This window comes from Perognathus longimembris, chromosome 1 (genome assembly GCF_023159225.1).
Source record: "Perognathus longimembris pacificus isolate PPM17 chromosome 1, ASM2315922v1, whole genome shotgun sequence".
Taxonomy (NCBI): domain Eukaryota; kingdom Metazoa; phylum Chordata; class Mammalia; order Rodentia; family Heteromyidae; genus Perognathus; species Perognathus longimembris.
The window spans coordinates 60,623,067-60,649,361 of NC_063161.1; the positions used below are offsets into that span (position 1 = coordinate 60,623,067).

Here is a 26,295-nt window from a genome sequence, read left to right on the forward strand (position 1 = left end):
GAAAGATTATATTGTATAAAACATATACATCCTTCAGGAAAATCCATGTGCTGTTTCAAGTTGTATGCATAAAATGAGCAGTAATCATAGGCATTAGTTCTGGAAAGAACTGAACTCTTAGGATAGGCAAGCATTATTAATTTAAAACTAGAAGATCAAGTTGAACACAGTAGCTCACACCTGTAATCCTTGTTGCTCAGAAGGCTAAGATCTGAGGATTACAGTTCAAAGCCAGCCTGGTCAGGAAAGTCTATGAGAACCTTATCTCTATCTCCAATTAATCACTAAAAAGCTGGATGTGGAGCTATGACTCAAGTGATAGAGTGCCAGCCTTGAGTGAAAAAAGCTAAGGGATAGAGCCAAAGTCCTGAGTTCAAGCCTCAGTACTGGCACCAAACAAAAAAGGCAAAGAAAGATCACATTCGTTGAGGATTAGAATTACAGCCTCCAAGTTTGAATAGGACACTATTCAATCCATCCTCAGTATAGTTATGAAGTTAATTGAGAATAAATTTGGGGGAAGCTATTTTTGCAGTCATGGTCAATTAAAATGCCTTCTATGTCAGTTTAGTAAATGATACGATTGGCAGATGATTAGACAGCCTTTTTTTTTTTTTAAAGAACTCTAGCTTTTCATCATAGATGCATATAAACCACATTCTATGCCAATCAATCATATTGCCTCCAGAGTGAAAGGCGAGATCAACAGTGCATGCTAACATGGGTTTGAGCAAATTTTAATTCAAACCAACAGGTTGTTTTGAGTTAATGAGCACACATCTGAATAGTTTCAAAGCTACTTTCCTATGTAAAAACCTATGTTGACTTTCTGTTAGCTCTTAGACTTTGGGGCCTCAGTGTTACATTCAAGTGCCTTCTGGAGCCTGCGTTCCTTGCCATTAATCCTCCTTAGGTTTTCTTTCAGTCATTCTTGGCTCCTCACTAGCCTGGCCGTTCCCACTCAAGGTAGAACATGTTAATTTTCTGCCTAGAACTGACAGCATGTCCTATACTTCCTGTATAGTGTGCTTACATATGATTATTCTTTTTGAAGACTGTTTAGATGACATGAGCGTCTCTCGGACCTTGGCCATATATGGTTAGTCATATTGTTTGCCTGGAAATGTCTTTCTTAATAGATTGCTGTTCAAACACTTAGCTAGGGCATATTGTTACACTGGATAGATTTTTAAGCTCATGGTGGGGGAGGGGAATAAGGAAACCCTGTGTTCCCCACCTCTCTCTGTGATCCCTTGACAGAATGCTGCTTGAATAATAAAGAAGAGTAAAGTTGAGTTAACTTTAACTCATGTCTCTCCCACATCTACACATACTAAGTCTTTTTAGAATTGTTTTCCTTATTAGTCTGCCTTTCGAAGTTTTTTGCTTTATTGAGCAGATCTCCAAGAGAGAAAAAGAATCAATTATTTACTTATAATGAAAAGCTGAACTAAAAAAAATTAAAATATAATAATAGCAAATAAGGCCACTGAAACAACCATGACTTTTAATATTAACTTTAGTTACAGCTATGACTTAACTGGTAGTCAGGGGATCTAGTAGTGAGCTATATCCTCTGCTCTGGAGCTAACTTTTGATCTTCTAAGGTTTGTTTTTGTTGTTGTTTGCTTTCTTGTTGGTGTGTGTGTGTATGTGTATGTGTGAGTGTGCGCATGGATGTGCATGTCCATACTAGGATTTGAATTCAGGGGCCTGGGCACTGTGCCTTAGTTTTTTCACTCAAGGCTGGTGCTCTAACACTTGAGCCACACCTTCACTTTCAACTTTTGGTGGTTAATTGGAGATAATAGGCTCACAGACTTTTCTGCCTAGGTGACTTTGAACCTCAGTCCTCAAATCTTAGCCTCTTGAGTAGTTAGAGTTACAAATTATTTTTGACCTTGAACCTTCCAGTCTCCAGAACTGTGTTAAATAGGTTCCTGTTGCTGAAGCCCCCCCCCCCCATGGATGGTGTTTTGTTTCAGTAGCCTGAGCATACTGAAACACGTGGCATTATGATAAATACCAGACACTAAACAGATCCTCGCCATCTTTCCTTATGTTTTCCTTGGCTTCCCCTTACATGAATGACAGGTAAGGGGGACGTGCACAAATGTGTTTTGGATGCAATGTATTGGCATCTGCTAAATACCACATATATGGCTTTATTTAGTTCTGATGCAATGTGTGACACAGTGACCTACAGGACATGATTCAAGACAACTTTATTGGAAATAAAAACATGGTAGAGGGTAGGCACAGTTTATAATTCACAGCTAGGAGTCCTTTAAATAATATACATGTAACTGATCTGTTTACTGCCATGGAAACAAAAACACTCCTTGGTAACTTTTAAGGGTAACCAATAATTTATTTTCTTGTCACAGTTACCACAATTATCTAGCTACATGACCAATGTCACTACAATCACAGGAAGATTGTCCACCTACACTTTACGGAGACAAAGACAACGGACATTTCTGGGTTAAATGTACAACATGATGTTGAGAAGAGGTGTTTTAATGTGTAAGACGGGATGTGGTGTGTGATTCATTGTCAGGTCGATTCTGTATGTGTCTATGCCAAGAAGCAAGAATAGAAATGTTTTGGCATTGAGTTTGTATTAAAGTAGAAAATAAGAAAACTAGAGAAATAAATCCAGATTTTTAACTTACAATAGATACATCAAAGTAGGAAATTAATTCACTCCTCCATAGTTTTGCTCAAAGTTTTTGTATCCTTTTTAATATATATGTATAAACAGTTCATATCAATATATCACAAGTTCAAGAAAGATCTCAGCCAAAAAGAAGGTACCAGTATATGAAAAAACAAAGGGGAAAAATTACCAAGTTATTTTGCTTACAAAAAATTTGAAAGAGTCACAAAATATCTCTAAAAGCCACCTTGAACGAGGCCACTGAGGTCGTACCACCGAAAGTGATGGCATCGAGGGGGCGGGGCGGGGCGGCCGTCGGTCATACGGTGGTGACCGACAGGAAGGCGTTGTGTACGCGCGTGCCGTCGGGGGACTTGGCCCCGTGGGTCATCAGTTCTTGGATTGTCATCCAGTTGTCCAGGATCTTCTTGTTCCTCCTCCGCATCATCTTCTTGTGGCTCAGCTCCAGGATGCTGGGCTCCCTGCGGCCCTCAGAGCCGCTCTGCGGGCTCTCACGCAGGCACTCGAGCCGGCTTCTTAGCATGAACTCGCGGCGCCGTCGCTGCTCCTTGGCCTTCACCAGGTGCTGCTTGCGCTCCTCGCGGCTCCAGTAGCGCCCCATCTTCAGCTCGCTCATGGTGTCGTCGTCGGTGGTCATGCCACTGCGCTCCTCCTTGATCTTTAAGGCACGTTCTTTCAGCAGCCGGTCGCGCACAGGCCTCTTGGTGATGTAGCGGGTGCCGTCGCTGCGGACCTTCACCTTCCACTCCATCCTGGGCTCGGGGCCGCGGGGCACGTCGCGGCCGGCGCTCAGCAGGCTCAGCTGGCTCTGCGCGAACTCCACTGCCGAGCGCTGCTGCACCAGCTGCATGTAGCTCTGGTAGTGGCGCGCGTGCGCGGGGATGCCGGCGCAGCGGGCAGGCGCGCCGTGGCGCGGAGACAGGTAGGGCGCGGGCTCTGGCGGATGCTCCCGGCCGTCGGGGCCGCCGCAGCCCGGTGCGCCAGCGTGGGAGTGGGTGGCCAGGGCCTCCCGGCGCGTCCGGCCGGCAGCATGGACTGCTCTGGGGAGCGAGCTGTCGGGGGAGCGGTCCACGGTGAGCGGCGTGCTCCGGCTGCTCTCGGCCGTGTTGTAGGCGCTCGAGCTGTCCTTGTCCGACCGCTCCGGATGCTCCACGATGTCGGCCAGCTTCCCGCGGGGCACCGCGTCCGGGCCGCCGCGCTCGGGCCCGGCCCGCAGCCCGTGAGACCGCATGATGCTCTGGCACTCGAGCTCGATGCTCCGCAGCTCCTCGTTGAGCAGCTGCAGCTCCTGCTCCACAGCCGCGCCCGCACCCGCACCCCGCCGCCCCAGCGGGCCGCCCGCATAGTACACGTCGTACTCGCCATGGGTTCGGATCCTGCACTTGAGCTCCAGGAGCTGCCGGAATCGCTCGCACTCCTCCTCCGGGTGGCCCACGCCGTCTGAGTCCACGTATTCCCCGGACACGCAGCCGTCAGGACACGGCGGCTCCACGCCGCGCCCCGGCCCGAGCGCGCTCCGCGGGGACGGGGACGGGGATGGGGACGGGCCGCGCGTGCCATGCTCGGCCGCGGGCTCCGGCTCCGAGCTCTCCTCGTTCTGCAGGCTCTCGTCCGTGCGCCCCACACCGCTGTCCTTCTCGTGGTTGTTGGAGGAAGAGGTTGCCGTGTCCGTGGTGCCTTCCTCCTCCTCTTGCTTTTTCGGCTGGGGGAACAAAGGAGACGGGTTATTTGGTCTGACAGTGGTGGCTGGAAATGCACTTTGCAGTCTGCTTGCTCACGGGAGACGGGAAGATGAGCTCCGTCCAGTGCTTTAGGAGGGGAAGAACAGATAGGATACTCGGTATGACTGCTTGGAAAGGACACACGACCCATAACTTGCACACCTAATGATGGGTAACCAAAACACTGCGAAGAAAGAACCAAGAGCAACATTGAGCTTCCCCGAAGGGCAGTGCTTAGAAAAGCGGCGCTAATTTTAGTGTCCCTACCAATTTTAGAAATAAAGACTACAGAGAGGGAGGGGAAGGCGGAGACCACCATGGGTATGAACAAGACAGGCTTCCTCTACAGGCGCGATACTTATGTGGGAAAGGAAGACCAAGTCGTATAAATGAAGTGACTGAACTTCCAAGGGGATCAGTAAGATTGAATTACACGGTCCTCATCCATATACAGATGGAGTTCAGAAGTCACAATCACCTCTTTGTGTTTTTCTTTTTCCAACGTGAAATTCAGAGGAAGCATTACTGACTCAGGAACAAGGAAACAACAATCAACTCAACCTCACCAAGCTACAGGATGGGGTGAGAACCCAGTCTTGGAGCTCAGAGCCTTCCTGTCTATGGAGGAGGAAGCTTCCTCCCAGATGAGTTCAGTTTATGGTGCCTGGGCTGGAGGGGAAGGCAGGCTCCCCCTCCTGCACTGCCCACACTTCCGCTGTATTCCTAGGCATATGTGCCTGACCTTAATGAATCTCCAACTCGTGCTTCTCACAAGTAGCAGCCACTTGTGGCTTAGGTGAGTAACACAAATTATTTTTTTGTAATTTATTTATTAAACACAAATTTTTTGACAAGGTGTTGTGCAAAAAGGGTACAGTTACATAGTAGGGCAGTGTGTACATTTCTTGTGATATCTTACACCCTGTTTTTCTTTCCCTTCCCTAGGTCAGGTAGACATATATACAATACACAGTGTACAAAATATATACAGTAACCACGTGGCCTACGCCCAAGAAAATTCGCCTAGGGCTTTAAATGTAATGTCGACATTGGACAATATGTCGACAGTAATCTTATATGAACGTACATACATAGCTTTTGAGCTACTGTATTCCACTGAGAGGTCAATTTTTGACCTTTATATGTTGAGTAGTTGTTTGGTTTTAGTTACATAATGTTGGGTTGCTGACCCAATTCTGTGGGAAATACCATTTGACAAGCAGTTTTTGGTTTCACAGACCTGGTCTCTACTGTCTCTGCGTCACCCCATCTTAACAGTCATATATCAGGGAGATCATGCCCCTTTGTTTTCTGTGTTCTAGGCTTGTCTCGCCCAACATTATTTGTTCAAGTTCTGACCATTTCCCTGCGAATAACAATATTTCACCATTCCTAATCGCTATGTAGTATTCCATTGTGTATAGGTACCATAATTTTTGGATCCATTCATCTGTGGAGGGGCATCTGGGTTGTTTCCATATTTTGGCTATTGTGAATTGTGCAGCAATAAACATGGACATACAAATGTCTTTTTGATATCTTGGGACCTGGTGTTCAGGATAGATGCCTAGGAGTGGTATGGCTGGGTCATAGGGTAGGTCTATATTGAGCTTTTTGAGAAACCTCCATACTGTTCTCCAAAGTGGTTGTACTAATTTTGCACTCCCACCAACAATGGAGAAGGGTTCCTCTTTCCCCGCACCCCCTCCAGCATTTGTTGTTGCCTGAGATCAGAGTATAGGCCATTCTAACTGGAGTGAGTTGGTATCTTAGGGTTGTTTTTATTTGCATTTCCTTTACTACCAGAGATGTTGAACATTTCCTCATATGTTTCTTTGCCATTTTTATCTCTTCTCTTGTGAAGTCTCTCTTTAGCTCCTTTGCCCATTTCCTAATTGGTTTATTGGGCTTGGAGGGGCATAGTTTTTTGAGTTCTCTGTAGATGACGGATATTAGGCCTTTGTCTGTTGCTGTGCTGGTAAAGCTCCTTTCCCATATGGTTGGCTGTCTTTCTAGTTCGGTGGCTATGTCCTTAGCTGTGCAGAAACTTTTTAATTTGTAGTAGTCCCATTTGTCGAGACTCTCCCCTATTTGTTGTGCCCCTGGGACTATATTCAGGAAGTTCCTTCCTGTGCTTATAAGTTCTAGTGTCTTTCCTGCTCTGTCCTTCAGTAGTTTCAAGGATTCAGGTCTGATGTTGAGGTCCTTGATCCATTTTGAGTTGATATTGGTGCATGGTGATAGGCTTGGGTCTACTTTGAGTTTTCTGCATATGGCTGCCCAGTTCTCCCAGCACCAGTAGTTGAAGAGGCTATGTTTATTCCATTGTACGTCTTTGGCTCCTTTGTCGAATATCAGCTGACTGTAAGAGTGCGGTTTTATTTCTGGGTCTTCAATTCTAATCCATTGGTCTTCCGGTCTGTTTTTATGCCAATACCATGCTGTTTTTGTTATGATGGCCCTATAGTAGAGCTTGAAGTCTGGTATTGTGATACCTCCTGCACTATTTTTTTTGCCTAGAATTGCTTTGGCTATTCTAAGTCTTTTGCTGTTCCATATGAATTTATGGATTGCTTTGTCTATTTCAGTGAAGAATGTAACTGGGATTTTGATAGGGATTGCATTGAATTTGTATAACAATGTGGGCAATATGGCCATTTTCACCATATTGATTCTGCCTACCCATGAGCATGGGAGGTCTTTCCATCTCCTTGTGTCTTCTTTGATTTCCCTTATTAGATTTTTATAGTTTTCATTAAATAGGTCCGTCACGTCCTTGGTTAAGTTGATCCCTAGGTACTTTATTCTTTTTTTGGCTACTGTAAATGGAATTGTTTCCATAATTTCCTTTTCTGCTAGTACATTGCTGGTGTACAGAAAAGCTGCTGACTTTTGTGGATTGATTTTGTATCCTGCTACTTTTCTAAAATGGTTTATTAGGTGTAGGAGTTTGGGGACTGAGTTATTTGGGTCCTTCAGATATAAGATCATGTTGTCTGCGAATAGGGATAGCTTGATTTCTTCCTTGCCGATGTGGATCCCTTTGGTGTCCTCCTCTTGCCTTATTGCTATGGCTAGGGATTCCAGCACTATGTTGAAAAAAAGTGGGGAGAGTGGGCATCTTTGTCTTGTTCCTGAGTTTAGGGGGAATGATTTAAGTTTCTCTCCATTTAATATGATGTTAGCAGTTGGTCTGCTGTATATGGCTTTTATTGTTTTCAGGAATGTTCCATCTATTCCTGTTCTCTGCAGAGCTTTTAATAAGTATGGATGTTGTATTTTGTCAAAGGCTTTTTGGACATCGACTGAGATAACAATGTGATTCTTGAATTTAGTTCTATTTATGTGGTGAATTACATTGATTGATTTACGGATGTTGAACCATCTTTGTGACTATGGGATGAAGCCTACTTGGTCCTGATGTATACTTTTCTTGATCAGTTTCTGGATCCTGTTAGCTAATACTTTATTGAGGAGCTTTGTGTCTGTGTTCATTAGTGATATTGGTCTGTAGTTCTCTTTTTTTGTTGGATCTTTGCCTGGTTTGGGAATGAGTATGATATTAGCTTCATAGAATGAGTTTGGGATTTCTCCCTCTGTTTCTATTTCGAGGAAGAGTTTGAAGAGTATTGGTATTAGTTCCTCACTAAAGGTTTTATAGAATTCATTGGTGAATCCATCTGGGCCTGGGCTTTTCTTTGTTGGGAGGTTCTTGATTACCCCCTGTATCTCACTGTAGGTTATTGGTTTATTTAGTTGATTTATTTCTTCTTGGTTCAGTTTGGGCAGTTTATACTTCTCTAAGAATTGATCCATTTCTGTAAAATTATTGTTTTTTAGTGAGTAGAGTTTCTGGAAATAGCTCCTTATGATTGTTTGAATATCGTGTGTACTTGTTGTAATTTTTCCGGTGGAGTCCCTGATTTTATGTATATGAGTCTCTTCTCTTCTTTTTTTTTGTGAGTCTTACGAGGGGTCTGTCGATTTTATTTATTTTCTCAAAGAACCAGGTTTTAGTCTTATTTATTTGTTGAATGGTCTTTCTATTTTCAATCAGATTTATCTTTTCTTTAATCTTTGTGATCTCTCTCCTCCTAGTCATTTTAGGTTCGATCATTTCTTGTTTCTCCAGTTGTTTTAGTTTAATTGTGAGGTTTTTCACCTGCTCTGTTTCCATTCTTTTAATGTGAGTGCTGAGGGCAATGATCTTGGCCCTCAGTACTGCCTTAGCTGTGTCCATAGATTTCTTTGTGATGTATTTTCATTGTCATTGTGGCTTATGAATTCGTTGATTTCATCTTTAATTTGGTCTGTGGCCCAAGTGTTGGATAACAGTGTGGGGTTTAGCCTCCAAGAATGTGTATAGCCTCTGTGGTAACCGTTGTTATTGAGGGTAACCTTTAATCCATTGTGGTCATATATAATACATGGGATGACATCAATACTTTTGTATTTGCTGAGGTTCTTTGTGTGGGCTATGACATAGTCTATTTTGGAGTATGATCCATGGGCTGCTGAGAAGAAGGTGTATTGGGCCTCTGTAGGGTGGAAGATTCTGTATAGATCTGTCAGATCCATTTGTGATATGGTGTTACTTAGGTCCTCAACTTTCTTACTAATCCTCTGGGTGTTGGATCTGTCTCTTGGAGAGAGTGGGGTATTAAAGTCACCTACTATGATTATGTTTGGGTCTATCTTGTTCTGTAGTTCTGTGAGAATTTGCTTGATATATGTAGGGCCTCGTTTGTTTGGTGAGTATACATTTATCACCGTCATGTCTTCATTCTGGATTTTTCCTTGTATTAAAATGTAGTGACCTTGTCTTTTTGAGTTGATTTTAATGAGAAGTCCAGCTTGTCTGAGATCAGGATGGCTCCTCTTGCCGTTTTGGTAGGTGCATTTGCTTGGAAGATCTTGCTTTATTCGGAGCCTGTTTTTATCCCTTGCTGTAAGGTGGATCTCTTGTAGACAACAGATGGCAACTTTTTGTTTGCGGATCCATTCTGCCAGTCTGCTTCTCTTTATCGGAGAGTTTATACCGTTTATATTCAAAGAGATCAAGGATAAGGGTGTTTTTTCTCCTTCCATTTTCTTGTTGGGCTGTTTTTCCTCTTTTTTTTCCTTGTCTTTAGTGAGCTGCTCTTTCTGTTGGGCTCTGGCTATTGTAGTTTCTTTCTGTTTCTGTCTGTGTGTCTTGTACGATTTCTGTTGGGTGGGATTCCCCTCTTAGAATTCGCTGTAGGGCTGGTTTTTTATTCACATACTCCTTTAGATCCTCTTTGCTATGGAAAGATCTGGTTTTCCCCTCAAATATGAACTTCAGCTTCACTGGATATTTTTTCCTAGGTTGCATGTTGTTGGCCTGTAGAACTTGGATAGTGTTTTTCCATTCTCTTCGCGCGTGGTAGGTTTGTGTGGAGAGGTCTGCTGTTATTCAGATCCTCTTCCCATTGTAATAAGTTTCTTTCTTCACTTTGGTTGCATTCAAAATTTGCTCTTTATTCTTGAGATCTGAAGTCTTGAATATTATGTGCCTTGGTGTGGCTTTTCTGGGGTCTGGTCTGCTAGGTGTCCTATAGGCTTCGGTTATCTGGATGGGGTCCCTTGTGAGATTGGGGAAGTTTTCTGCATTAACTTTATTGAAAGTATGTTGAAGCCCTCTGCTCTGGTATTCGGCTCCTTCTTCTATTCCAATTATGTGCAGATTATATCTCTTGTCTTTGTCCACTAGCTCCTGGATTAGTCTGCCCTGGAGCTTTACCATTTCTTGGAGTGTGGTAATTTTCTGGTTCTTATCGGCTGCATCATCATCCAAGAGAGAGATTCTGGATTCAATATGGTCAATTCTTTTTGCTGTGGATTCAATTGCGGAGTTTCTGGATGTTAGAGAGCTATTTATGGTTGCCAGATCAGCACTGATCGTGGAAATTTCTTCCTTTAAAGAGTTGTATTTTAAATCTATTTTTTCATGCATTTCACTTCTCAGTATGTTAAGGTCTTCTTTTACGGAGGTTTGCACTGTATCCATTTTTGCTTCCATTTCTTTATTGGCTTCCTGGATGTCCTTCGAAACTTCCACTCTAAACTCCTGGAATTGTTTTCTGATTTTTGTTTCTGAGGCATTCCATCATTTCTGCTAACATGGCCTCAGTTTTTTTTTTTTATTGTCCATCTCCTCTTCAGTCATGTTGCTTTTTGGAGCTGGCGAGTTGGCTTGTCCTTTGACGAAACTCATTATATTTCTTTGTGATTTGCGCATCTGGAGATCTGTGGGTGGCTTCCCTGGTTTGACTTTGTGCTGGTTCCCACTGGTCCGTCAATGGGAGACTTGTCTGTGTCCTGGGTCTGGGTTTGAGCCTGGCTGTTGATCCTTACTGCCCAATGGGTGAGCATGACCGTCTCGGTTGTTGCTGGGGTGATCACCCTCCCTGCTCTTGGGGGTGGGTAGGTTCTGTGTCTTTCTCTGCAGGATAGTGTCCCGCCGCTGTGTTGTGCTGACCCTAGCATGCCCCTGGTGGGGGTTTGCTGGTTGCTGATTCAGTTTGGCATGGAGGCTTTTCTCTTCTTTGGTTCTTTTTTCCACTCTGTATGTTGGTCAGAGGAGCTCACCTCTCAGGTTGTTCGCCCTCCTGTGTGGACCGCTCAGGGGCCGGTGTTGTTGAGGGGCGGCCCACCCACTTGTGCGAAATGTGCCAAACTGAGTGGTCGCCGCTGCTGGGGGGCTCTGCCCTCCTGTGCAGGTGCACCTATCAGAGCAGGTGCTGCCACGGGGGCCTTGCCCACCTGTGCGATGTGCACCCACCACAGTGGGCGCTGCCGCTGAGGGGCCCTGCCCACCTGTGTCTGGCACGCCTACCAGAGCGAGACCCAGGTTGTTGAGGTGTGCTTGCGCCCTCCCGCGAGTCCGCTGTGGGGAGCAGTATGTGTTGGCCCCAGTGGGATCAAGTGTCCAGGTGCGGGTTAGCGCCCACAGACAGTGCCTCCACTGCGAGGGGGGGCATGTGATCGGGCGGGCCCAGGTGTCCCTGCTGGGTTGGTATTGCCCACCAGCGCTCCTGTGCTGGGGCTTCCAATGCCTGCCAGTCCCCGGGCCCCTGTTGGAAAGGGGGCAGGGCCGGTGCAGCTGGTTCAGGCTCCTCTGCTGCCTTGGTGCTGCTCCGCCCCTCCCCTGCTAGCTCCTGTGTCCTCCCAGAGTCTGAAGGGACCTTTTGGGGCCTGATTTGGGGGTTCTTTGTTCCCTCGGGATGGGGAGAGGGGGGAGGGAGGGAGTTTCAGCTTCTCTGCAGGGCTTGAGTCTCTGAGAGCTGGTCTCCCTTTGGGGGAGGGGGCAATGGGGAACTCACTGGTCCTGGATTGTGTATGTGTCCTGTGCTTCCTTTGGCCCTTTGGGGGTGGAGTGCTGGGGTGTGGTGAATGGTCGTTTGGTGGTGGTGGCCCCGGCTCTCCCCTTCTGCACTGCTCGGTTCCCCCACCGCTCACGTCCGATCCCGGCCGTGTGGTCCCGAACTTCCCATCGCAGCCGTCTGTCTCGATTGGTCCACGCTCCCCTGGGGTCCATGGAGTCTTGCTGTCTAGATTCTGTGCTCCCAGCATGACTTTCTGGCAGTTGGTCTGCCGTTTGCCGGATCCCCTTTCCCAGCCTGGCCCTGTTCGGGCCAGGGTAGGCGGGTGGGGGGAGGGTACCTTGGAGATTCTCTGGCTCCATGCAGGTTATAGGCTCTTCTTTTTTGTTCCTTTTCATTTCCTGCATTTCTCCACTGCTTCTGGCTGCTGGTTTTGCTGGGTTCTTGATGGGGTGTTGGGTGCTGGAGTTCCCAGCTCGCTATTCAGTTGGAGCGAGTTGGGGTGCCTCCCTACTGTGGTGGTGCCATCTTCCTCCTTCCACAAATTATTTTGTTTTCTCCTTCCCACTGGTAATTTCCTTCAAAGATGGTTTTGCAATGGAAGTAGGCTAATGCCTGAACACACTTGGACATAAATTCCTGGTAGTACTCTTTAGGGAAAGCTTCCGTATGTGATTGGCATGGCTTGGGATGGCTTTACAAGAATGGACAGGAGCACAAGGAGGTGGGCCAGCTGGTCACAAGCTCAGCCTGCATGGGAGTAGGTCTCTCCCCAGGGGAAACCTGTGACCCAGGAACAGGCAGCCAACCAGCAACCTCCTCCCTCTCCCACTATGGACCCATCAGAGGGGAGCTCTGGCTTCCTTTCTAGCCTTGTTGCTGACTGACCATGCAATCAAAATTTAATTTAGAATTTATGTATTTTTTTTCAAAGGTCTGATGTGATATTGGCTTCTGTGCATGCTGAATAGTAATCTGTTGCTCAATAACATTGATAAACATGTTGTTTTTCATGAAAATTTGGATAATACCGATTGCCAGACCTGGCCATAAGGTTAAAAAAAAAAGTCTTGCTTGCCAGGCACTGGTGGCTCACACCATGACAGCCTAGCTATTCAGGAGTCTGAGAACTGGGAATCATAGTTTGAAGCCAACCCAAGCAGGAAAGTCATTGAGACTCTTATCTCTAGTTAATCACAGAAAAAGCCAGAAAGTGGTGCTATGGCTCAAGTGGTAAAGTGCTAGCCTTGAGGAAAAAAACCTTAGGGATAGCGCCCAGACCCTGAGTTGAAAGCACTAGGACTGACAAACAAACATACAAAATTAAAACTCCTTGGCTTGTGTAGCTCTCTCTCACCTGCAATTCTAGCTACTTAGAAGCTCAGAAGGATCATGATTTGAGGCCAGTCCAGGCATACACACAGGACTCTTTCTCAAGCAGTAGTTGGATGTAAGGGGTCCCAGCTACGTGAGAGGCTGGGATTGGGAGGGCCATGGTACTAGGTCAGCATGGCAGAAGTCTGTGGGACTCCAGCTCAATGCTTCCATTGAGTCATGGTGCCATTAGCCAGTCATGGTGGCTTGTACCTGTCACTCCCACTCAAATCAAAAGCATAAATAGGTGGGCCACCATCTAGAAACAAGCCTAGGCAAGAAGTGAGGCCTTACCTAAAAATAACCAGCACAAAAGGGTTGAGGCTGTGGCTCAAATGGTAGAGCACCTTTTTAATAAGCATGAGACCCTGAATTTAAATCTAGTATCACAAAATGTTTTTGAAATACACATATACATAATTCTATTCTTTAGCTTTCATACAGAAGAATCTCCCTTATCTCATTAATTAGTTGCTTACATACTTTGTTTGTAAATATAGTTATTTTCTCTTCTGTCATATACCTTACAATAATGTACCTTGAAGTTTTAGATTACTTACTGCTACATATAGGTATCTTTCATCTAAAGGTATAACTACATACTTAAAGCCATTTCATGTTAAAGAAATGTGGAATTGGTGGTAAAAGTTATTGTAAAACAAGTCTAAAATTAGGATCTCTCAATAGATAATTGCTTTTCCATTTCACATACGTAATAGCAGAAGAATTCTCTCTTTGGAATATTTCTCCTCATTTGTTATTATTTCAGATTTATTAATAATTAGCTAAGTCACCACTGTTGTGTCTCCAACTATAAGCTAACAATATCAAATGTGTGCTGTGTATCACATGTACCCCTCAATGCTATTATTGATGCTGTGCATATAAGTTTACAGATCATGTTAATTATAATGACATTTTCTTCTATATTGCAATGAGTTATAAAACCATATGCAGTTTTAACAAAGCCTAGTATTTTTCTTTATATACAGTTCAAAAGATAAAAATCAGCCACATGAGCAAAGATAGTATATAGAAAGTGAAACTTTTTGTAAGTACAGAAACACACATATGCATATGCTTATTTAAATGTGTGTGTGTTGAGTCTGCACTGAGGTTTGAACTTGGGGCCTCACACTCAAGGCTAGTAATCTACCTCCAGAGTCACACCACTTCCAGCCTTTTCCCCATGGACTTCCCTGCTGGGCTGGTTTTGAACTGGGGTCTTCAGATGTCAGCCTCTTGAGTAGCTAGAATTATAGATATGAGCCAGCATACTCAAACAGATCCACTTGAATCTATTTAGATTTTTAAATGGAATTGACATTCCTTTATCACTGGTCTGTGACCAACTGTGAACATAGTTTCATTCAACCTAGAATTCCTGATTTCTAATGTAATGCTGTATCATTTATCTTTTCTCCATGGAATTTTTATAGAGACAGCCTATGGTTCTACGAAGACATTTCTAAGTAGTTTTATTGTTTAGTAGGGCAAAAGACTTTTAAAAGTATCTAATTCTCATCACTTTCCAGTCTCATGGTGAACTGTTTCCAGACAATGAGAATGTAACCTCAGGGACACCTGACATTTGTATTATGCCTGGTGAGTGGGTAGCACTTGACACTGTATCGCTTCACCTAGACAGGAATCCTCCCTAACTTTTTCATTTCAACATCTTCCTGTCAATTCCACATCAGATCCTATTTTGTATCTAAGGGAGAGAAAGCCTGGAGCAAAGACATTCTGTTGTAACCACCAGCTGCTGCCAAAAAAAATCTCTCTATTTGTGGCCGATTGTTGAAGTCATACATGAAAATATCAGCAGTCCTGTCTGTGTGGAAAAGCAGTCACCATGGTGGCCTAGTCCACGCTGCTCACCTGACCACGCATGGCTGTGCTGACACTGTGGCTGGAAACTGATGCCTTATTTCATCTATGGGCATATGTTCACACACATACACATATTTCAATTATTCAGCTTGGCTAAGTGATAAAATGTTTATGCTGCATGTGGCTAAACCTGTCAGGAGTTTTTTTGTTTACAGAAATGATCTTCTAGGATGTATTAAAGAATTAACATGGATGGAGATTATAATGATAAATGAGTAAACTGACAGTTTAGAGTGATATGAGTGATGCCTAATAGCCTGGGTTCTATTGGTTTTGTTTTGCTACAGTGAGAGAAATGACCAGGGCCACAACTATATACACACATACGTACATAAATATATATTATATTATATATAACACACATATGTATATGTTACAAGCCATTAAGGATAGAAACTCTCAGTTAATTTTGTTGTTTTCTCAGTACCAAGGGAGGTACTTAGAATATACTACTAGCTCAAAACTTTTCTTGAATGAGTATATGATCTTAAGACAAAACTATTTCAGTAATATCAAATTATCCAAATGTTACATACTGTGTCGACTCTAGCCATAAGACCAAAGATAATCTCTATGAATTCGGAGGAACACAGATATCTTTGTGCTACCAGGTCTAAAAATGAAATTAATTGATGGTTTTAGTTAGAGGCTGGTGGCTCACATCCATAGTCCTAACTGATCACTGTTCAAACCAAGCCCAGGCAGGAAAGACTAGGAGACTCTTATCTCTCCAGTTAACTAGCAAAGGGCCAGAAGTGGAAGTGAGGCACAAGTGGTAGAGTATAAGCCATTATTGAAACAGTTAAGGGTTAACACACAGGCCCTGAGTTGAACCCTCTCAAGTCTTGGCATATACACACACCAATCAATTTAAATCATATCATACTATAGTCATAGCTTAAATCAATAGATACATTAGTAACTCTTTAAAAATAACATTTTAAACTGTAGGGTATTTCATGATAGATTCTCTCTAAATAACATATTAATAAGCCTACACATATTTTTACATACATTTCTACCAATAGCTTGAAACAGTACCTGGGTCAACATTTTAGTACTATTGCATTATGTTAACAACAGTCCATAAGCTTCCTGATCTGAAAAAACTGCTTAATAGAAAAAAAGTACATTTCCTTTGCTTCATTTGAGATGAACTCTACAGAATTTCTGTACTCTACAGAATTCCCATTACAGAGATGTTTGATCAAACCCTTTGATTTGTGTTTTCTTCCCCATTTCTGGTTCCATATTAACAAAGTAACTAGCAACATTTCAAATGATGTAGTTGAAATTGTTTGCCCTACCTGCTCCACCTCCTTGGAAGTAGGCTGCGTTGTTTCATTATGCTGTTCTTCCAGCATCTCCAAGTTTAACTCCTCGAAGAATTCACTCCTTTCATCTTCCAGCCAGCCTTCATCCAGCTGGAAAAGAATACATTAGGACTTTCTATTACGTTAGGAAGATCTCATGCTAAAACAGGGGAAACTTAAATGGTGACGCCTGACCAGCTCCTTTTATCATAATGATTCTCTTCAGAATACCAGCCTCCTACAGATCACCTCTCAGAAGAAAACGGGAAAACCAGTAATAATTTTTTTAAGAAAAAGGATTCTTAGGCCTTTTATCCTTCTCTGAAACACAGCTACATATTTTGTCTCATAACCAAATAAATCTGCAGAGAACACTACACTCTTTCAGAGTGTATGAAAAGCATAGTACATAGTCCTTAGCTGTAATGATCTTTTTACAACTATCCCTCTGTGAGCAGAACCCAGTGACCTAGATAAGAAAAGTCCTGGAGGGATGACCAAGAGCACCCCTCCTAGCTGATGGAAACCTTATCCTACTTTTTAAGTGTTTAGGTAGGTGGCTCTCAAGGCAAGAGGGTAGCTCCTTGCCACCAAAGAACACACAGACATTTTTGTCTGTTAAAAAGGAAAAATTCTAAATCATTTGTCATTTGTGTGTATGTGTATGCATGTACCAGGGCCCTGCTCTCACTTAGCTGTTTTGCCGATTTAGTCATACCGCCACTTCCAGCTTTTTGTTTACCTGGAAACAAGTCACACAGGACATTTCCATCTGAAATAGCTTCAAACCACTACCCTCAGACCTCAGCTTCCTGAGTAGCTAGCATTGCAGGTGGGAGCCATCAGTGCCAAGCTAAATTATTCTTTTCAATAGAAAAAAAAAGGATGTCAGCTTTTTTAGGTTGTTGGAGATTGATCCTAGCACTTCATGCCTATTGCTGGACCACCACCACCAGGCCCAACGTGTCTATTTTGGTTTGGTTTTTAGGTCTCATTGTAAGGAAAGAGGCCACAGCCTCTGTGGCCTTTCAGGGGGTGAAGCAAGGCAACACTTGCAGGGCTGGCCACGTAGGTGTAGATGCAAGCATTCTCAAGGGAGTCTTATACAAATGTAACTGAACAATTCCCTTTGGCTTCTCCATACAAAGTGAAGCACAAGCCGGTCATTACCTCACTGATCTGATTGCCGGTGACAGTCAGTAGAGATAATTTGCTTCAAAGTGGATTTTGGAGTTGGATTACGTAAATTAGCTGACTACGCAAATTAGCTGGCTATGCTTATTAAATGAATTGGATTATTGTCAAAGCTCTGCTTTGCTTGGTGTTACAAAGGAGCAGTAGCTTTCTAGTGAACAAAAATGGACAATTGTTTATTGGTTTAAAAACTCAATCAAATGTGTGGGTGCGCAACAGTATCCCTTTAACTCTCACTTGCCTTTTTGCTCAAGGTCATATTCTTGAATCCCTATTTAGTATCATCAAGCCACTAATGCCAGACTCCAAAAAGGAAGTACTTAATGCTAAGAATGCCTTCTTTTGCCTAAACATAGCAATGGTTATTTAAAAAACAATTGTTGTTGTTTATAATCAGGTCAAACTAAATACTGATAGAGTGAATGATAAAACATTGTCTTATAAGGTTTAAATGAGGGGTTTAGGAATATAAAGAGAAAAGAGTAAGGATTCATTATTCTTTACAACTCTTTCTTCCTGAGTTGCTTTGAGCAGTCAGTTCGTGTCTGCCCTGCTTCCCTCTAGGCTGGGGGAGCACCACATAAGAAGAGGGGTATATCCTGGCTCACCTCCTCCCTGCTCCCACCTAGAGGCTCATTCACTCTAGTGTGAAGCTGTCCCTTGCCAGAGCAGGGCTGCAGGAACAAAGGACTGTTGCTGTAATGCAGGATATGCACCAGAATGGACCACATGTGGGATGGGGGCAGGGGAGAAAAAGGTACACTGTCTTACAAAAACGGCTCCAAGTTCCTACCAGAGCATTCTCTGCCCCCAAGTCCTGAGGGCAATATCTTTAATGGTCTGAGGAAGAAAATAGGCAGGAAATGAAAGGAAGGTGACAGGGAAAGAAGGAAATGAGTTATTTAAAAATACTGCACAGATGTACAGTATTGCCCCCAGCAACTCCATAGATCATTTCTAAGAATGAAAACATGCTAGAAAAACCACGCATGCACAAATGGGCGTGTGCACAGCCCCCCCACCCCCGTCTGCATTGGCCCTGAATAAAAGGAAATGAGATAACATTGAATGTGATGGAAAAAGCTGGGTGATGTGGACACAAAGTTTCTTTTAGGGTCATTTTGTGTCTGTTTATTGCCTGAGTTAAGGTATGTTTTTAAAGTATAGTATTAAGGTGTAGTTTCTTTGTTGACTTTCTAAGATAATTGGGCTGCTTCCATGGCAGAAAAGCTGTTTTGAAAGAAGGGTGATTTGGCCCTCATTTCTGACAGGCAGGGTGGCATCCTGCCATCAGGTAGCCATCACCCACAGGAAGGAATTCTCATTTGAAAATTCACCCCAAAGTACTGAAGTGAAAGCTAGATAATTCAGAATGCCACTGGTTCTGACAAGGGTATATCTTCTACCAAACATTAACAGGGTCTAGGCTTGTGTCACTAGTTTCTAGATTTATTTTCATGGTATATTATGGCTACCTGGTGATATACTTTGAGGACATGCTTCAGTTCTGAATGACTTTCTCTTGCAATTTCTCTACCAATTACACAGAAAGGGCAGAAAACCACCTTATATGACAACAGTATCTTTAGGTGTGTCTTTTGACCTCATTTTATTATGGATTTCACCACTATGTATTTTAGCCCTTTTCTTTTCTAAGAACTTGGAATCACAGAGAGAATTGGTTTGCCATGTTTCTGGGTAATTGGTAAAATTTTATAAGGTATTTAAAAACTGCACTCACACCTAGTCAAATCAGCCAGGCCACTCAGGTTCTTTCCTGTTCTTTCCAAGCTTGTGAGATCTCAGGTGTGTAGCTATATTCTGCTTCAGGCTATGGCTGACTTTATGAGAACCATTTAGAATGGTCAAAGGCATAAAGGAAATATATGCGGAAAGGGTGATCTTTTATAACCACTATATTCAAGTCAGGCCTCAGTGCGACACTGAAATACACTTACTCAATGTAATTTATAGGTGGTATGTAGTTACTGAGTCTGAAAAATATCAGATCAATAACCTGGGAGACAAATGGTGACATAACTAACTTCACTCAAACTACTGACGGATGGATGGAAGGATGACAAAGCGATGTCCTCCTCTGTTGGGGGGAAGGGAATTAAATAGGAAGTGAAAGAAATATCTCTAGTACTTTCCTTCTTCTGCTACATAGTCCTGACACCTTACTTAAAAATTCTGTTAGATGCATCAAGTTTGGAGGCCAAATGTTTTTGTCAAAATTTTAGCAAGAAACCCTATATAGGAACTCACTCTATTGTACATAAGATACTTTGGTAAAAATTAAGATGGTAGTAAGATATACTAATTTCTTCTCAGATTCACCTTAATACTCCAATTTTGTTTTAGGTGGAATCGTCAAGGGAGAATTCACATAGAACTAAACTCCAAGTCACTATTGTAAGTGTTTAAGGGGCACTGTTAGTCTTAAATGTGTATGGCTGTGTGCCAGTATAAGGACTTGAACTGAGGGCCTTGCACTTTTGCTCAAGGCTAGTGTTCTACCACATTAATCATGTCTCCATTCCTGACTTTTTGGTGGGTGATTGGAGATAAAAGTTTCTAAGATTTGTTTTCCCAGGCTGGCTGCAAATTGCAATTCTTAGAGCTCAGCCTCCTGAGCAGCTGGGATTAGAGGCGTAAGATACCAGCACCTGCTACTCATCTTTGTGTATTTAGTTTTACAGACATCTGTGGTAGTGATTTGAGTTTAGAGTGGTAGGAAATGAGCACAAACACATCCACAGCAGCAGTTCAGTGTCAAGACCCTTGCTCTTTCCTGACCTGGATTTCTGGCCTGGCAACAAGTAGCACGATTCTCTTACAGTCCTCGCTGGACAGCAGCGCCACAGCTTCCTCGCGATTCTGGACATCTTCACCATTTATCTGGAAAACAAACCAAAGTGGCACATTAGTTTCCATTTCCACAATGCTGCACACACAATAAATGGCAAATATCAGCTCATTTGTGTTAAATGTATGGACAACACAGCTCACACAACGGGCTCATCTCCAGCTCCTTGTATGGAAAGTGTCTTCACTCCATTACACGCTTACTGTAAGAGCCGCATCGATCCCTGAAGGATGGTGGACATCAGAGGAAGCAGTTATGTTCATAAATGTCCAACCTGCGCCCTGGCAACATACATCTAGCAACACAATTAACCAGCCCTGACAGGTGACGTTCATCTTTCTCCGCTCAGAGTAATGGAAGTGTCACTCTGAGATAATAGTGCCTGGGAAGCAGGACCAGCAATGCCACAACTGAAATCCGTCATCCTGCATGCTTGCTGCGAGCCAATTAAAGAGCGCCAGTACTGTCTCTCACCAGGCAGTGCTCCCAGGCCACGAAGATTGCATTCTCATTTAATCATTTCCTATTGGTGTGTGGGTCTGCCTCAGTTGCCCAAGCACCACTCTGGGGGTCGATCTCAGGGTTCAGCTACCAAAGGGAAGAACAGCTCATCAGGAGCACCTGCCAGGATACACCAGGACTGTTCTAAAACCACAAAACTCATTTGCTACCTTAAAAATACCTACAAGAAAAAGATTATTTTCTTCAGTTTTTTTTGTAAAGGCAATTTTATTCTATTAAGCTCTAGTAAACCTTCATTACACAAAAATGGTTCTGGTAGTATTTGAATTTCAATTTTTACTTTTCTAAAATACTAAATGTTGAATTGTTTAAAGAATGTTTGTAAAGGTACCATTTTAAAACATAAAGGTTCAAATGTATTTTTTTCTTTGGATCTTATCTTGAAATTATTTTTTATTGATTACTCATGTCCATGATGATAATGAAGATTTTTGATATCTAGTATGTAATCAAAATAGATGGCAAGAAGTTTTAAGAGGGAAATTCTGCTTAAAATAACTATTCATTTAAAAAGGTCATTTTATCAACAACAATAAAAACAATTCCTTAGATATTGAGGTGGATGAAAATGTAGCCACACTAACCTTATTTTCAATAATATAATACTTTTTCCTGAAGATTTCTGTGTAAAAGCATGAAGGAAACCACTGTGCTTTTTTTCTCTGAGAGTGTGGGGTGCAGGTTAGTGCATGAGGGCAGATGCTGTTAGTGGAAAATGAGTCCAAGGTTTCAACCCGGTGCTACAATGAAGGTTTCATATTCCTAGGATCTACCATATATAGTTAGGAAAGCAGACTGTAAGAGTGGAAAAACAAACAAACAACCACAGGAGGGCTTTCTTCTCATCATCTCTCCCCTTTTCTCATATGAATATATATATAAGATTAAGTCACTTTTTAGAGGTTTCCTATTTATTTCCTTTGTATTAAAAAAATCACAGCTGGGAGCCTATAATCTTAGCTACTCAGAAGTCTGAGGATTCTGGTTCAAAGCCAGTGTGGAAGACTCTTACCTCCTACTAACAAGCAAAAAGCTAGAAGGGAAACTGTGGCTCAAGTGTCAGAGCACCAGGCTTTTAGCAAAAAAGCCAAGAGACGTCACGAGGCCCTGAGTTCCTGTCCCAGTACTGGTGCAGAAAAGCCTGCATATGTTACAGATCTGTCGTAGAATAGTAGTTTCCAAGGTGGATGTTATCTTTTAAGACTTAAATAGCTTAACAAAAAATAAAGACTCAATTTAGACCTAATTTGCTGTATTTGAGAGGATGTATGTATAAATGGGGGGAGGGGCGGGAAATAAAGGCCAAACAAGAGGAAGAATTGATAATGAGGAATAGAGGAACTTGACTTAATACATTATTCTGCTTAAGGATACTATTTTTTTTTTTTAGGTTTTTTAGGTTTTTAGGTATTACTGTTCTAGAAGAAGGTGGGCAACTGAAATTCTTACATCCAACTGTCTATGAAATTTCTTAGGACAATAGGCAAAAGAGGGGAGATTCATTTCAGATTATGTGTGTGTGTGTGTGTGTGCGTGTGCACGCACATGCATGTGCACACATATAATGTATACCTTGATATGAACGGAAAGAAGGAAGAAGTATAGAGATATAGATGTGAAAATAACAACAGAAATGAGGGGAAACAGCTATTCAAAGGAAATAAAAGAAAAAGGGAGGAAGGAATGCTGTGGACAGTTTATAGGAGGGTGCAGAAAGGAAACAGAGCTCATTCAGAGTCTTGCTGTCACACAGATTGCATTCAGGCAGTTTTGTATGGAAAGTCATCCTTAGGAACATGCTTGACTTTCTAGTCAACATGAGTTAGGTTGCTCACAGGAAATATTTTATATTTACCCTCCTGAGGACAAAATGAGGAGAATATGGAGCTTTCTCTTGTAGAAACCTAGCTCAGAAGTGCATTTCAGAGCCCTGTATTTTTGTGGGGTTTTTGTTTTTTTTTTTTGTCAGTTGTGAGGTTTGAACTCTGGGCCTGTCCACTGTTCTGTTCCTAAGTTCTTCAGCTCAAAGCTAGTGCTCTACCACCTGAGCCACAGTGCCACTTCTGGTTTTCTGGTGGTTTATTGGAGATAAGAGTCTCACAGACTTTCCTGCTTGGGCTGGCTTTGAACCATGATCCTCAGATGTCAGCCTCCTGAGTAGCTAAGATTATAGGCATGAGCCACCAGTGCCCAGCTAGAGCCCTGCAATTTTGTGAGAGGACTTGCCAAGACTAATTCCTGGGAACAAACTAGACACAAGTTTTTAGCCAGGCTATGGCATATGGAATCACCAAGCCTTCCCAGAGCAAACACAGAAGCCCTAGAAATGCTCTCACAAAGTTGGATCATTGATTTCTCTTCTGCATTATCTCCATTGTGTGTGTGTGTGTGTGTGTGTGTGTGTGTGTGTTAGAGAGAGAAAGAGAGAGAGAACGATCATCTAACAAGCTCATGGTGTTCTACAGGAGGAAAATTTTAGCTACATGATGATGGCAGGACCGTAAACATACTATACTGAAGTTATCTTGAATATAACATTAAAATCATACTTGCTCCAGAGAGAGTCATGTAAATAAAAGCCAGCCAGGAAACCTCATGGATAAGAAGGAAATCCTCTGCTTTTCCGCTCCTGACTCCCTGGGAAAGGAGTCATTCATGGTTCATTCTGGGGTTTTCCATTATCCTCTCACTCCACATATAGAGCTGTTAGTCTGTGGTGTAATTTCACCATCACTCTTAAGATACTTTTCTTTTCAATGTGTAGAGACAGAATTGAATCTTAGGTGTTTTAATGTGATGTATTTACTCATTAAGTGTGACATATTCATCACAGACTATATAATCAGACAGATAACAGCATTTTATCAATCCTGCTGTTGTCTCTCCACTAAAGCAACTCTATTAAGGAATACTTTACATTCCTGAAGATCCTTTCTTTGAATACTTACTTGCTTATAATGTAACCAAGTACTTGGAAATGTCAAAACATATAATATGCATGTATGGAAACAGGCATTTTATTTCTATCCAACTATACCCACAGACCTACTAGAGGTAATTTTAGTGACTATTTGTTTATCCCATGAGAGAGTCGTTAGCTAGAAAGTGACAATACCATGGTGGGGGAGGAGAAGTGGCAGCTGAGGACAGTGAGGAAGCAGTAAGGAAAACAATCGACTAGATGCATCTGAAAATGCAGCCAACTAGACTCCTTCTGAGAACACAAATCTTCCGGGCCTTTCATGATGTCATTGTGCATTGTGCTCTCTAGCAGCGTTGTATCAGGATTGCTGTGTATAACATGACTGAGAACAGAATGACTGTATTATTTTCAGTATATTTAGTTGGAAAGTTTAGCAAAGTGACTAATGTATTTTTAAAATTAAAAATTCAATTATCTTTGGGTCTGTTGTTATCTGGATGATATACTAAAATGGTACCTTTTTGAGTATGTGTGCTGATTACTTGAGCTTGAACTCATGGCTTCTTTTTCTTGGCTTTTTCACACAAGGCTGCTACTCTACCATTTGAGCCACAGCTCTACTGTCTTTTTGCTGGTTAATTGGAGATAAGAGACACATTGACTTTTCTATCCTGCCTGGCTTTGAACTGGAATCCTTAGATTTCAGCCTCTGGGGAAGCTGAGCACTAGTGCCCAGCTATCTTTTGTTTAAGATGTGAAAATGGGGTTGAGCTGAAGGGTGGTTAAGTGGGTTGTGCAGAAAGACAAGGATTGAGCTGGAATGTGAAGCCAGTAAGTAATCTCACTGCAAAGACTGTATCAAACACCAATGAATTAGCTAATTATTTCAAAACATTCCTAAATGATTGCTTGTTTTGTATATGATAATACTCCAAAGAAAAGATAATAAAAAATAAAACAATTAGGCTCTGGGAAACTTGAACTAGCTACACCACCTACTTGCAAAATACGATCCCCTTCTTGGATTCGCCCATCTTTGGCAGCAATGCTATTGGGTTCTACCTGTAACGGAGGAAACAGGTATCCTTATTCAATGCAGAATAGGTTAGTTTCTCAGATACACACACACACACTATACATATATAATATATACCATTACTTAATATAATATTCCCTAAATGTGAAATGGTACTAACAATGAATTATTTTAGAATAAGTATCTATTTCAAGTTCTTTTAAAGGAAATTTATCACTGTCTTATTGCGTCAAACCTCAGTGCCGGCTTCCTGTTCACTAGAAGTAATTCCTTTAGGTTTCATGTAATGGCTTCAGGCTTTTGTCCAAGCAGAGCATTTCAATGCAGATGTTAGATATTATTTTCTTACAAATGGAACCATCTCTAATCACTAGGGCTTCAATGGTGAATAAACCATGGAGCACACTATAATTAATTACATGTAAGAGGCATAAGTAATAAGGACAACATTCAAGTACATATGCTTAGTTGCTCTGACTCCTTGCCATCTCTGAAAAGCAGACTTTCTGATCTACCTGTCCTAATAATAACTAGAGACTTATCAGAAAGCACAGAGGAATGAACAGTCAATTGTATCACATTCACAAGTCATTTACAACCCAAACTTTGTAGTCAGAACAATAATCAAATCAAACTTCTACCTTTTTACTTCTGTACATATTAAAAAGATTTTCCATGAGTTATAAAAATACTTCATCACTTTAATTAGAGGAATTGCCAAATAATCTCCAGTTTTTCAAATTGTAGGAGCTGTATTTAATTATGACAAAGAGTAGTAACACTTTCTAAATGCATTAATTACATGATCTCTTCCATATTCTACACAGCTCTACTAAAAAAGTATGATGTAGCAAAGCATTTTGGCTCACATTTGTAATCCGAGAACTAAGAAGGCAGGAGGACTGATTGCAAGTCCATGGCTAGCCTGGGCTACATAGCAAGACCTTGTCTCAAAACACCGAAACCCAAATCAAATTAACAAAAGTCAACAAGAATATCAACAAGAAACATTGCTATGGTAGGCAATGCTTTTAACATCTTGGTCATGAAAAGACAGTCAAAATAGATACCAATTGCTTTACCAGCCTGTTCTAACTCTTGTACACACGTTTGTAGGAGTTAGGCTATATGTACTTGAGTATACATGTGAATTTTGAGGGGAAACCATACTTGTCTAAATTTTTTTGTAGGTGAGTAAAAAAGAAAACCTCCAATGGTGATATTTTTTTCTCAACAGTCTTCTAGTTCAATTAATACAGCTGGACACGGGGTAGTTATGCCTCTTACACCTGTAATCCTAGCACCTCAGAAGAATGAGATGCAATGATCATGGTTCAAAGCCAGCCTGGACAGAAAAGCCCTTGCGACTGACTCATTAGCCAGCCAGAAGTGTAGTTATGACTCAAAGCCGTGAATGAACATGCTAA

General features: G+C 42.2%; 1 protein-coding gene across 1 annotated transcript in view; it reads right to left on the reverse strand.

Annotated features, from left to right (window-relative positions):
- Nucleotides 1–2,924: 2,924 nt before the first annotated feature.
- Pdzrn4 (PDZ domain containing ring finger 4) overlaps nt 2,925–26,295 on the reverse strand; it is a 158,916-nt gene continuing 135,545 nt past the window's right edge. The window contains exons 5-8 of the mRNA XM_048350950.1: nt 24,832–24,894; nt 20,318–20,419; nt 16,319–16,435; nt 2,925–4,382 (exon numbers count right to left, since the gene is read on the reverse strand). Coding sequence (XP_048206907.1) covers nt 2,979–4,382; nt 16,319–16,435; nt 20,318–20,419; nt 24,832–24,894 — 1,686 coding nt within the window. The 3' untranslated portion in view covers nt 2,925–2,978. The remainder of the gene's footprint in view (nt 4,383–16,318; nt 16,436–20,317; nt 20,420–24,831; nt 24,895–26,295) is intronic.